The sequence below is a fragment of the Chaetomium tenue genome (genome assembly GCF_020726465.1).
Source record: "Chaetomium tenue strain MPI-SDFR-AT-0079 chromosome Unknown F5144scaffold_4, whole genome shotgun sequence".
Lineage (NCBI taxonomy): Eukaryota > Fungi > Ascomycota > Sordariomycetes > Sordariales > Chaetomiaceae > Chaetomium > Chaetomium tenue.
The window spans coordinates 2,769,903-2,782,080 of record NW_027117332.1 but is presented as its reverse complement, the minus strand read 5'-3'; the positions used below and the strand labels follow the sequence as shown (position 1 = coordinate 2,782,080).

At 55.4% G+C, this 12,178-nt stretch overlaps 5 protein-coding genes across 5 annotated transcripts; 1 reads left to right on the top strand and 4 right to left on the bottom strand.

Annotated features, from left to right (window-relative positions):
* Positions 1–1,254: 1,254 nt before the first annotated feature.
* Positions 1,255–2,418, bottom strand: F5144DRAFT_573249 (glycoside hydrolase). The gene is made up of 2 exons (XM_066788955.1): positions 2,124–2,418; positions 1,255–2,053 (listed from the first exon to the last, which is right to left on the bottom strand). The coding sequence occupies exons 1-2, from the start codon at positions 2,212–2,214 to the stop codon at positions 1,326–1,328; spliced, it is 819 nt and encodes a 272-aa protein (XP_066643323.1). The 5' UTR covers positions 2,215–2,418; the 3' UTR covers positions 1,255–1,325.
* An 87-nt stretch (positions 2,419–2,505) lies between these two features.
* On the bottom strand, positions 2,506–3,427 carry F5144DRAFT_244630 (uncharacterized protein). Its single transcript, XM_066783386.1, has one exon. The coding sequence runs from the start codon at positions 3,348–3,350 to the stop codon at positions 2,745–2,747; it is 606 nt and encodes a 201-aa protein (XP_066643322.1). The 5' UTR covers positions 3,351–3,427; the 3' UTR covers positions 2,506–2,744.
* Positions 3,428–4,046: 619 nt separating this feature from the next.
* On the bottom strand, positions 4,047–6,492 carry F5144DRAFT_573245 (glutamine synthetase). The gene is made up of 9 exons (XM_066788954.1): positions 6,019–6,492; positions 5,921–5,956; positions 5,763–5,855; positions 5,538–5,701; positions 5,304–5,472; positions 5,053–5,236; positions 4,709–4,997; positions 4,520–4,651; positions 4,047–4,467 (listed from the first exon to the last, which is right to left on the bottom strand). Exons 1-9 carry the CDS (start codon positions 6,019–6,021, stop codon positions 4,449–4,451), a joined length of 1,089 nt encoding a protein of 362 aa, XP_066643321.1. The 5' UTR covers positions 6,022–6,492; the 3' UTR covers positions 4,047–4,448.
* Positions 6,303–7,463, top strand: F5144DRAFT_244528 (uncharacterized protein). The gene has a single exon (XM_066783385.1). It carries the CDS (start codon positions 6,585–6,587, stop codon positions 7,305–7,307), a length of 723 nt encoding a protein of 240 aa, XP_066643320.1. The 5' UTR covers positions 6,303–6,584; the 3' UTR covers positions 7,308–7,463.
* A 1,957-nt stretch (positions 7,464–9,420) lies between these two features.
* F5144DRAFT_573239 (kinase-like domain-containing protein) lies at positions 9,421–12,026 on the bottom strand. The gene is made up of 4 exons (XM_066788953.1): positions 11,540–12,026; positions 11,322–11,488; positions 11,072–11,257; positions 9,421–11,001 (listed from the first exon to the last, which is right to left on the bottom strand). The coding sequence occupies exons 1-4, from the start codon at positions 11,751–11,753 to the stop codon at positions 9,850–9,852; spliced, it is 1,719 nt and encodes a 572-aa protein (XP_066643319.1). The 5' UTR covers positions 11,754–12,026; the 3' UTR covers positions 9,421–9,849.
* Between the last annotated feature and the right edge of the window lie 152 nt (positions 12,027–12,178).

Genomic DNA, 12,178 nt, shown 5'->3' with positions numbered 1-12,178 from the left:
GCGGAGGCAACTGCTCTTGATTCTGCAGGCGCTTACAGGGCAGGAGCGGCAACTACCTGCCCAATACAAAAGAAAACCGATTTCACAAACACCTCTTACTTACGTCTTGTAACACGGTTGCAGTCTCTTGGTATTATCGTCATAGAGGGCAATCACGGCATGGTAAATTTTGCGACATGATGAAGCCAAAGATAAAGTGCCCATGGGTAACTACATCTCAGGCCAAGTCGAGCCGATGCACGGGTATGTATTACGGATGTTGAAGTTACCCTGGAAGACGCCCGCAAACCAAGTGACGCTACTGGAAAGATACAAAACCAATGGCGTCGATGCGCCGGGTTTCCACCTCGGCGTGGCGCTCTTTCATCTGCAGAAGGGGAAGAACCAGCGAGAGCCATGGTGACCCCGAGCTGAACATGCCACATCATTACTTTATATCTAACTCTAGTGGGCACTTCCTAATCATGTCAAAAAGCTGGAAAGGGTCTTGTAAATGCGCAACATGCGACCACTTATGCTTGGGTATTTCCAATCCCCGTCCTCAAAGCAGCGCAGCAACCAACCCAGCCAGCACCAACCCCATGGCAACCCTAACCGAGGCACCACCACTGCCCCCATCCCCATTCCCTCCCTCGCCACCCCCATCACTACTACCACCACCCTCACCTCCCTCCCCACCATCATCATTCCCACCATCCTCACCCCCCTCCTCACTACCATCCCCATCCCCCTCCCCACCCCCCGTCCCCCCCTGCACAGGCACAGGCGGCAACCCCCCCACCACCGGCGCCAACACCGCCGCCAACGCATTCATCTCCTCAGACAACCCGCCCCCAAACCCCATCCGCGGCACCTCCCTCGCCCACTCAAACGCACACCCCCGCCCCGTATCCCCCGCCACACAGCTGCGCGCAGCGGCCTCCGCCGTAGCCCGCAAGGCGCGCGCGACGGGGTGCTCCGGTGCGCGGAAGGCTGGGATGACGGCGGCGGCGCTGGTGAGGGCGTGCAGGGTGAGGGATTTGAAGTAGAGGCGGTCGGTGTTGCAGGGGGAGGAGGAGGTGGTGGAGGTGGTGGTCTCGTTGGGGAGGGGTTCGCAGATGCGTTCGATGAGGGTGAGGTTGGTGGCGGGGGGGAAGAAATAGGCGAGGGTGTGGTTGGTGAGGGTGGTGAGGCGGGTTTGCCAGGTCTGGTGGGCGGTGGTGGTGTTGGGGGTCTGGGGGGTTGTTAGTGTGTTGTTGGTTCTTTGTTTTTGGTTTTCTTTTTGTTCTTGGGATTCAGGGTGGTTGGTAGCGAAGGAAGGGGTCATTCAGATTCAGATTGGCACGTTAACTCACCTGAGAGGTCATGTAGGCGGCCGCTTGGATGAGGATGCCTGCGGTGTTGGAAGACCGGACTTTGACGATGGCGGAACAGTTCCTGTTCGCATCAATCGCAGCGTCCCAGGCGTTGAGCTCGTCGTCCAGGAGCCCCACGTCAGTGAGCCAGTTCCAGCTCCGCTCGGCCCACTCGGCGTAGGTCTCGTTGTTGGTAAAACGGTACAAGCGCGCACCCAGGCTGAGGAACATGGCAGTAGACGCGGTGTTCTTGGTGTCCCAGATGGCGGATGAGGGCGAGATGGCCCAGCGCAGACCACCGCCGCACGTCTTCTCGGCAGAGAAGCGCGCTGCTTGCGTGTCAAACACGGCTTTCGCGAGCTCGATCCAGCTCGGCTCGACCTGCGGAGGGCTCGGGAAGTCCACCTCGGCGGCCTGCATGGCCGCCATGCCCCACAGACCCTGTTCATCGTTGGCTATGCTGATGGAGTAGTTGGTCGGGATGAAAGGTTGTCGGAGGCTCGGACCGCTCTGGAAGATCAGACCCTCTACGGTTACCTTGTTGTACGTGTCGTCTCCCGTGTAACGCCAATAGTCGATCATGCTGGACCACACAAGGGCGTTTGTCCACCACTTGGTCACGTCCTCGGTGAAGAGGCCCGGGATTTCGCCGCTCTGGTTGCCCTTGTAGTAGGACATGAGGTCGAACGCGACATCTTTGGCGGCGGCCTTGACCGAGCCTGGGCGCTACGTTAGTTCTTCAATCTCTCATCTCAACGCGTTCAATTTAATATGTTGCTGTTGGCTCACTTGTAGAGTCAAAGTCGACTTCCAAGGCGGCCACCGAGCCGGCGCCAAGCAGCAATGAGAGCGCTGTTATCCGCATTGTGGTAAACACCATGTGCCAAATTATCTAAATAAAATAACAATTATAATAAAAACTCGCCAAAAAAGATATCGGGAATGTTGGGAGGAAGTTGGAGTCGATTTAAAGAAGCAGCGGCCGCGGAGTTGGAGGATTTGGCGTCTCATTTCCTTCTGCTTGGCCGAGGACTTTGACTTGCCGCTCTAGCCGATGCCTGAAAAACAAAGCAGCCTAGGCCCCTTGGCTCCCAATGTTTGGGGGCCATTTCTCTACAACCGGATTTTGAGGTCCGGGTCGGTTAGTCACAGCTAGTGCAATCATGGACGAGTTGGCCGAACACAAGAACCAGACAGCGTCGCATTAAGTAAAGAAACGACGAGGCATTGTTTCATGTTCCATCATCCCCGGATCCGCTATACTCTAATTACCTAATATGTATTCTATCCCCCCCCAATGAAGTTGATCGTTGACAACATCCTCGCTGGCCACCATCCCTTGTACACTGCACTGCGTCTTCATCCACAAAACCCCGCGTGATATGTCCACCGGCGAGGGGCAATGAGAGCCTAGGGCGTAAGCACCCTGTTCTCAAACAGACACAAAGTTGGTACCGGCTCTTTCGCATCAAAAGGCCAACAATACCTCCCATGCTCAATCTCTGTACGCACGTACCGTCGAGCGACAACTCTGATATAAGACCAACGCTGCCCAATCATACTCGACACAGAACCCCCCCTTTCCTGGTCATCTTTCAACGCCTGCACGACCACCGCCATCCAGTTGCGTTCGTCCCATTGTGTTTGCAGAGCAATGGCAGCCCCGAGGTATTTTGGGTCGCTTATGATGTTTTCCACCCCGGGCTTGTCTCCAGTCTTAGCAATCAGGATGCGCCCAAGCAAGCGGTCGGGGTTGTTGTGCACTTGGTCGAGAGGGTAGTCTCTTAATGATTGCATGCCAGCCATCGTCTCAACGCGGTAGGCGCTGCCGGTGATTGCTCCGTTATTCTCGTGCTTGGGGCATATGCAGAAGCCCCAGTGGTACCTGGGAGAGAATATGTCAGTTTGCTTTCGTCCCTCCTCGCTTTCCCCCGCTCCTTGGTTGGCATACCTTGCCGGATTGGATCCCCTGGTCCAAAAGAGCGCGACATACACTCGGTCCTTGCCACCGGGCATCTTGCCAAAAGTATTGGAATAAGGTATGGTACGGGTGGGAATTCTGGTGGGAAGGAAACTAGTTGTATATCAAAGGCAGTAACAAGATGAATGGAAGGCAACTTTAGGATTGGAGTGCTTCAACTGCAATTTCAAGTTGCCTTGTCCCGTTCGAGCAAGAGACGACTCAAGTGTCTGTTTGGCATGTGAAGTGCTCCTCCCCTGGCGCAGTACGATGACGGATTGTAGATGCAAGAGCGATTGTTTTTCTAGTCGGAGCAAGGTGGCTTTAGAGTTTAGACCGAGAACAAACCATCAGTCTGCTTCCCTTTAATTGCAATCCAAGTGCCATACCTTGCGTAGTAGGCAGGTACTGTTACTGACCCCCATCCAGGAAGTTGGAGGCGCCCAGGTCTCGGGAGAGCGCCATCTTGCGCATAGTACCTGATCCTCGCGGGACGCATTCACACACGCCCCTTCGCAGCTAGGAAGCCGTGATATGGCCCCTCCCCAGACGCCGTCCGTGCCTAAACAGTAATTCACATGGAACCCATCACAACGATAGCAACGCCCCTTCCCGAGTCAACGTCAGAAACAACCCTCTGCTTATCCCCTGTGTAGCCCTCCCTTCGCCGCGCTTAATCTAAAGTGCAGTTCTCGGGGCAGCAAGCGCCCTGGTGTTCAAGCGGCAAGTTTGGGCAAGATGGGGACGCCGATGTAAAATGCCGAAAGGCGGTGGATGATAGCTCTGCCGCTTCATCCTGTCTATTGATATTATGCCCTGTAAACGGTGTACCCTTTCCTAAAGACCCGTGGCGCCCTACGATAATGCTCTATGTTAACACGCAGCGTCATAACCCAAATGCTCGCAACCTTCCGAGCCATGCATTAGCCTTCATATAAAGCCGGCAAGGCAGGCAGACAGGCAGGCAGTACGCCTCTAAATATCCTGATCCCTTTTGACTAGCCTCGTGGGCAGATCTAAACAAGGGTAGGTCCCGAAAATATAACCAATGAAAACCGGCGGAGTGCCCTCCATCAAAACTCAGCGCGGCCCCCCGGGCTAAGCCACTAAGATGCTCTCAAAGCGACGAATCCAAACTGACACTAAACCAACCCTTAGACGGCGCCATAAATCCTACGTGGCGGTTAGCTAGAACACAATGGCAGGTGCGTCGAGGGATACATACGTCTCCATGAGGATACCAGTGACACGGTAAGGATCGGCGTTACTCGCGGGCCTGCGGTCCTCGAAGTAACCGCAGCCCTTGGCAGCGACTTCCCGGGGAATACGGATGGATGCGCCGCGGTTAGCAACGCCACTAGAGTTCGGTTAGTTTAAAATGTTGCTTAGCGCAGGCACCGGCGGGTTAACATACTAGGTAAATGAGTCAATGGCACCAGTCTCGTGGCGGCCAGTGAGGCGCTTCTCGTTGTCCTCGCCATAGACGGCGATGTGCTCCAGGTGGCGGGCCTCGAGCTTCTTGATGGCAGCCTCGATCGCCTTCATGCCACCCTCTTCGCGCATCTCCTGGGTGGAGAAGTTGCTGTGCATGCCGGCGCCGTTCCAGTCGCCAGGGATCAGCTTGGGGTGCAGAGAAACCTTGACGCCGAAGTCCTCAGCGACGCGGGAGAGGATGTAGCGAGCGATCCAGAGATCGTCACCCACTGAATCTCAAGTCAGTGAACTATTCTCGAGGGTGCGACACCCAATGAAACTTACTGCTGATGCCGACGCAAGGGCCGACCTGGAACTCCCATTGTGACTTGCTGACCTCGGCGTTGGTGCCCGAGATCTTGACGCCAGCGTAAATGCAGGCGCGCAGGTGGCTCTCGACAATATCACGCTGAACCACCCGGCCAGCACCGACGCCACAGTAATATGGGCCTTGAGGAGCAGGGAAACCCTACGAAAAACGAGTGTTAGTCTTTCGACCGTCAAGCGTCTGAGGTTTCGAGCGGACAGCAACATACGTTCTGGGGCCAGCCGTACGGCTTGTCGTTCAGATCAAGGAGAGTGTACTCCTGCTCCAGACCGAACCAGGGTACTGTCTCGGCATGTGCCTGCATGAGCTTGGCGCACTCATGGCGGTAGTTATACTTGTTAGGGGTCCCGTCATGGTTCCAGCACTCTGTCAGGACACTAGCAACGTGTTAGCGCGGGACTCGCCTGCAACCACCGACTTTCTCCAAACATTGAAAACGTACAGGATGTTGTTGCCCTTCCTGAAGGGGTCGGGGTAGACGGCACAGGGGCGGAGGTAGACATCCGAGTTCTCGCCAGGGGCCTGGGCGGTGGAACTCCCGTCGAAGTTCCAGATGGGTAATGTGTCAACGTCCCACTGCTTGCCATCGTCACGAGGCTCGAGGGTCTGCAAGCTGAGTCAGCTACCCGCGTTTACTTCGAGTTCTAAGCGGTTCGGAGGGACGTACGCGAGTCTTGGAGCGGTTGTTGCCTTCGGCATCGATCCAGACGTATTCTGCGATGACGATGCCCTTCTGGTCGAGAGAGGTGTAGTTGTTGACCTAAAGGCGGTGGCACGTTAGTACTGCGCTCGGAGCTACTGTTCGTGCGTCCTGTTGGTGCTTACGATCTCTGACCGGGAAATTGATGTTTCTGATGTCGCCTACGCACACAGGTTTGTTAATAAGTGGGGCCCACAACAAGCCGAAAATTTGGCCAACGTACCATAATTGCGGTGTTACTGGTGTTGTGTTTGGGAAACTGGGGTATCTAGTATGGAAAGGAATATCGAAAGGGGTGGACGAAGCCGTGAGATATGTTGTTGTTGTTTCTGAATGCAAGCAACAATAAAACAAGGAAATCAAATAAGTGACGGCAGAGGACCTGGGCAGTTGCGAAAAGAGTCACATTTCAATGCAGGGACCGAGGGAATTTTATCGGTGACGGCTCGGAGGGGCCCCGCATGGGGGGAGGGTGGCGGGGCCGTGGGGCACATTCCCAAACATCGAGGCCTTTGTTGCTGCCACTAGGCCCTGCCGGGTCCCTGGCGGCCCTGAAAAGACGGCCTAAACACGCGACGTGCCCAATTCATCCCTTGTTTCCTTTCGCCAATCGCGCCTCTCCAGGAATGTGTTCAAATACGGCCCGCGATGGGCGAGACATTTGCAGCCCAATGAGGGGTTTTTGAGTTTTGTCACTTTATTATTAGCGACGTTTTCCGGCCCGCCGGCCCCTCCGATAGCCCCCGACACCCCACCACCGCGATCGCCACGGCCCAGATCGGTGTGCCCATGGATGTTTATCGGTCGTCTCTGGTTGGCCAAAACACCGACTTGCGTAAGGGCGCTGATGCACACAAAGCACACCGCCAGCTGCCACACACAAGCTTGCACCCGCCACACAGAGTAGGTACGAGGGTACATGTACAGACCTGCACGCTGCACCGGAAAGGTGCCTGTACTGGACCCCTGGTTCAGAATTCAACAAATCCCTCGAATCCCAGGTCTCTCTCTTGCTCGCGTCTGAAACCCGTTGCAGGTCACCGCCGTCTGAACTCAACAATACGGATGCCACGTTCAGAAACTTCATGTCAATCTCTCAGCTGCGGCCCGGCCCTTTTCTTTTCCCAACTCACCGCCGGGCCCCCGACATTGGCCGTTCTAAACATAGCAAGGACATCTTTTGATACGAATCCCGTGAGCCCCAACCGGCGACCAGGCTCCCAGGCTCCCAGGCTCGACCAGACCGGGCCCAAGAGCCCAAGTTGTTCGTTTCAGTTTGCCACTGCTGTTTTGTGGCTCGGTTGCGGCGCCAAGACCGGCCCGGCCACAGGGGGGCGCAGCGCGCCCTTCCAGGGCATTTCAGCCGGAACCAGCCTCGACCAGCCAGCTGACCGCCTATCCCGACGTCATTTCGACAACGATTTAACCGCAACCCGCTTCACATGGTGCCCCACCTGTACCCGCTTCACCGACACACCTCGGGACGGGAGACCGGAGACGACCCAAGCATGAATTCTGGAACGTGTTGGCCCTCTTCCATGTGCTCCGAGGCTCCATCGTTGTAACAGCCGTGGCTATAGAGTCACTCAGGACACCAACCGTGCCGCGTGAAGAATTTGAAGAACTGCCCCTGCAGTTAACTATGTCGTTGTACTGTTTCCAACCATCGTGCCAAGCAACGGCATCTGCCTCGGCAGCTCGGCTTGATTTTTGAAGCATCTTTTCATGATCAACAAACGATGCTGGCTCTCATACGACGTGGTTGCCCTGCTTGTGACATAATTTGACGTGGGGAACTTCCAAAACAAGCTACTAGTGTAGGTACTTAACCTTGACACAACTCGTCACAACATTGATTGACGTCAGCTGCTGGAATCGAAGCCACGTTCCCAAGATTCCCTAGCGCGGTCTCCCGAGGTCCACGGTTCGAAACGCCAAGACAAGTGTGTTCGGGATGCGGATGTGCGGCTGGCGTTTTCAGCAACATCGCCGCGTGGTTCCTGTAAGAGGAGGTTTTACTTTTTGCCTTCATGTTGCCAGCTACCTCCCAGCATTTGTCAAAGTAACCGCTTTCAGACTCCTTCCAATAGAAACCGCTTTTCTACAAGCGAAAAACAAAACAAATGTCACAGCTCCCCGGGCCCCGAGGTGAGAGGGTCAATTGGACATGGGTTGTGGGTCCGCTTTGCACCTAGTCTCTCTGCCGCTCTACATACACATGCGGAGCTCTCAGATCCATGCCCATAATCGGAGGACAAGTAGCAAGTGAGACAAGCTGTGGACGGGGTTACATCCCTGTATGCAACGCCATGGAGCGCATGGAGGGCTCTGTCGGGCGTGTTCTCCGACGAAGGAGTCGGTTACCGGCCTCAGGTAAAACCCCTATACTCAATAGCCCGAAGCGAGCAAATACCGCACGAGTGCAATTAGAGCCCGAGTCCATATATGGTATTATAAGGCGAGGGTACGGACCGGTTGGATCTTGCCGTGCGAGAAATCGAGCTACTGCTGCGCCTTTCTCTTCACATGTTTCGCGACTGGCAGGCTTACCCACCCCTTCGTCAACTTGGGGTACTTAAGGTCGACGATGAGCACGGCTTGGATTCTACTCCTTCATAGCGCGACGCGAATCCTGGAGACGAGCTTCGATATAATCTCGAAGCCACAGTTGAACTTCGGAATGTGCCGCAGATTCGCCCTTGATGTCGAGATATGTAGTCTCGGCTTCGTAATCGTATTCAAAACGTCGGACCTCGGGTTGGTCCCGTTCGCTCAGCTATTTGAGGCTTGATTCTGTACCTCTTTGTCGAAAGCTGGTGACGGTGTCGATGACGTCCTCAATCGTTGAAATGCTGGGTGGAAGCTAGGAGCAGTCAGCGATTGCCAATGTTGGCGTTAAAGGGAACACCAAGATTAGCGAGTGACCCGAGCGCCTTGTTGAAATGCTTTGGCGAGACAGGCCATTCCGGATGAACATTCTCTGTCCATCCCAAGACTTGCTGTCCATCCCAAGACTTGCTGTCCTTGCCCTTGCCACCTATGATGATGTGCCGCCAGCGTAGGCACGACTTTTCCAGGGGTCTTGGTTCTTGCCCGGGGAGTTAGGGTAGCCGGGAGTTAGGATATAGCCAGGGTTATTATGATGTGCCCTCAGTGCGGGCACGATCTTTCCACGACTCTTAGCTCTTGCCCGTAGCCTAGCCGCATTGGTCTAAGGATTGAACGTCTAGATGGCCTTAAGGTAGATGAAGTCGGTTTCGTTGAATTTGGAAGTGGAATTGAGGCTTGTAGGGCCGGGGCCGAGGCCTTGAACTTTCCTCCACCGCACCCAAACCCCTCTGTTGCTCCAACACGTCCGAACTTCCCGACTTTCATCGCCTCTGCCGAGGGCCTTGCCTTACTATGACAGCCATCATGTAACTAGTGGCCTGGCTATCCAGAGATTTCCCCATCAGTATCCGCACACTGGTCGATGGTCTTGTACGGAGCAAAACTGCCATATTCTGAATGGTAAGTGACAGTTTCGCCTTCTGGTACTTTTCTAGGAAGTTTGCTTGGCCGTTATGTGAAGCTAAAAGACTCTGTGGGCTTTATGTACATGTCCATTTTACTCAGAGACATGACGGGCGGTCCTCTTATGTCCGGTTCAGTTTTCATCGTAGGAAAGAGTCAGAACCATGTTTCGGGTGGATATTGCTACTTGGCCTCGGCGGCATGTACCCTATTATACTCCACAGAGGGTAGATAGTAGATGTTGACTTGTGGCCGGGCCCAAGATCCTTTTTGGAACCATACCAGTTATAGAGAATTTGTACAACGGGCCACTGTCCCATAGACTTTCGATCTAGGTTAGACACCAGGTCATGTCAGCCGAACACCTCCCCTGGCTCGCCAATCAGAAATATTCGAATTTCAAGTTTTACACTCGTGTCTCCCAATTTCCTCATGTTGTATTGTTAGGTACCTTACCCACTGGCATCTGAAGACTTGAATTACTCCTCCCCACACACGACACAAGTCACCAGGTACCTACCTACCTGTCTGTACCTACCACTCACACACCATCACCCAACTCCCAACTCCGCCTCTCCACATCCAACTCCCTCTCATAGTCCCCAAACGCCGCAAACACCCTATGCACCATACCCACATACCTGCTCCTCCACCTCCCCGCCCCCAACACCGCCTTCGTATAATCCCAATACTCCGGATAATACCCCGCCGTCTCCCAATCCACAATCCCCGTGACCCGCCACCCCGGCCTCCCATCCCACCTCACAAACCTCTCCACCAACACATTCCGCGGACTCAAATCCGCATGCGTAAACACCACCCCATGGCCCCTCCGCGCAGGGTCATCCCCCAACCGCAACAACCGACTAAACGCCGCCTCGTCCGCGAACGGTCCCACCGGCGCCGCCTCCCGAATCCGGTGCTCGCGGCACGCCCCACCCAGCGTGTTGCAGATGAGCATGTGGCGGTTCGCCCCAGCCTCGCCCGTGCGGGGTAGCGCGCGCAGCTGGCCCACGTAGTCCTGCAGCTGGGCGACGATAGCGTCGCAGTCGGCGTCGGAGAAGAGCTCTTCGCACCGCCATAAGGGGTGGCCGGGGAGGCGGGTCATGAGCAGGTAGGCGTTGTCTTCCTCGTCGGGGAGGAGGTCGAGGGGGGTCGGGGCGGGGATGGAGGTCTCGTGGTGGATGCGGGAGAGGGCGTTGAATTCGTTGCGCGCGAGGTCCGCTTCGCTGCGGTATTTGAGGTAGAGCCCGAAGGGGAGGCGCCGGACGTAGTAGGTCGGGTCGGGCACGCCGTAGAGGAGGTCGCCGAGGTGGCGGAGGAGGTCGTAGGCGGCGGCGCGGAAGCGGCTGGGGAGGGAGCGCCAGCCGGTGAAGAAGGCGCGGGCGGAGAAGCGGAGGAGGGTGTTGAGGATGCGGGTTGGTTGGGAGGGGATTCGTTTGCGGAAGTGTAGTTTCGCGAGTTGGGTGGTGTTCGTGGTTGGGGGGTTGGGGTGGGGAGGGGGGAAGATTTGGGGCGCGATGGTTTTGGCGAGGTCGACATATCGGATGCTTCTCGCCAGGCGTGCTTGGGTGCCGATGAAGTGCGAGTCTACTGTCATGATTCCTGAGCGCGAGTGATCACCGAGGAGTGCATATGGGCCGTCAACTTCCAATGGCTCCTCGGGCCCCATGATGATTGGCTCGACTTCGTACTTTGGTTGTAGGCGTGGATAGTTAGTCTCGTGGTCAAGGGAAGAAAATAGGGGTCATGTCTTGCCTCACCTCGATCACGGATGGTAACCGCCTGTTCAAGATAACAATACCCCGTGCGAAGGCTTCAGCAGCAGACTTGCGAACCAACCAGTGGCTGAGACACTGCGGCAGTAGTTCGGGGTCCTCAACCTGTGAGAGCCACCAGTCCCGTTTTGCCGGAGTGAAGAATGCCCCGAGCATATCGAAGATGCGAGGCTTTGGCATGAGTGGTTAGCAGATCACCGGGGTAGTGGAATAACCAAAGGGCCTGTTGTCACACCTTGTCTACAGCCCAACGGGAGGGGATAGGAAGAACAGGCACAACAAGCAAAGGATCCCAAAGAGTACCGGCCTTGCCGGTGATGCAACATCTATTCCCATCTCGTTTCCTGACATCCTGCTGAGTTTTGGCATCGGGTGGTGGCCGGGGACGACCAAATCTCGTCACTGAAAGTCATCAGGCAAAGAACTGAAAGTTCGGGGACGAGGGTTGCTCACCGGATTCAACAATATAGATCCAGTCGGCCACCAGGGAGCGAGCTTTGCCCGTTGACAGTCTGTGGATAACGTAGCGCGCGGCGGGGACGGGGTGAAGAGCCTCTGTTACGAATAACGAGAGCAAGGGCCCTGTCGGATGTGGAAGGTCGAGATCCTCAATGAGCGAGAGAGCTCGCTGGACTTCCTCGCGGTCGGGCCCGTTGGGGTCCATCATCCATGAAATAACTGGTACGACGTTGCTCGGGGCGGGGAAGGGGGATCTGTCACTGCCTTGAACAACTTGGATGAAATAGAGATGCAGTCACAAATGCAATAGGCCCTTGATGGGGCCGTATCGGGGGCGGAAGCATAAGTCGATTCAGGTATGTTGACAGGTTGGGTGGATGATCAGGTGAACATCTCAGGCACTGGCTCATGTTGGGCTTGGCGGGTCATCAGCGTTTGATCTGGCCTCTCGCCTGCTGCCGCAATATCACCTTGGCAGACTCTGGCCAAAAAAAGGCCGAACTCAAAAGGCAAGAAAAGAAAATCAAGAAAAGAGAAAGGATAAAAAGAAATCAAGAAAAAGAAGAGGCAAAGAAAACCAAGCAAAATAAATTAAAGAAAAGAAACCGAGTCAAAGAAAAAGCTGACTTCGGG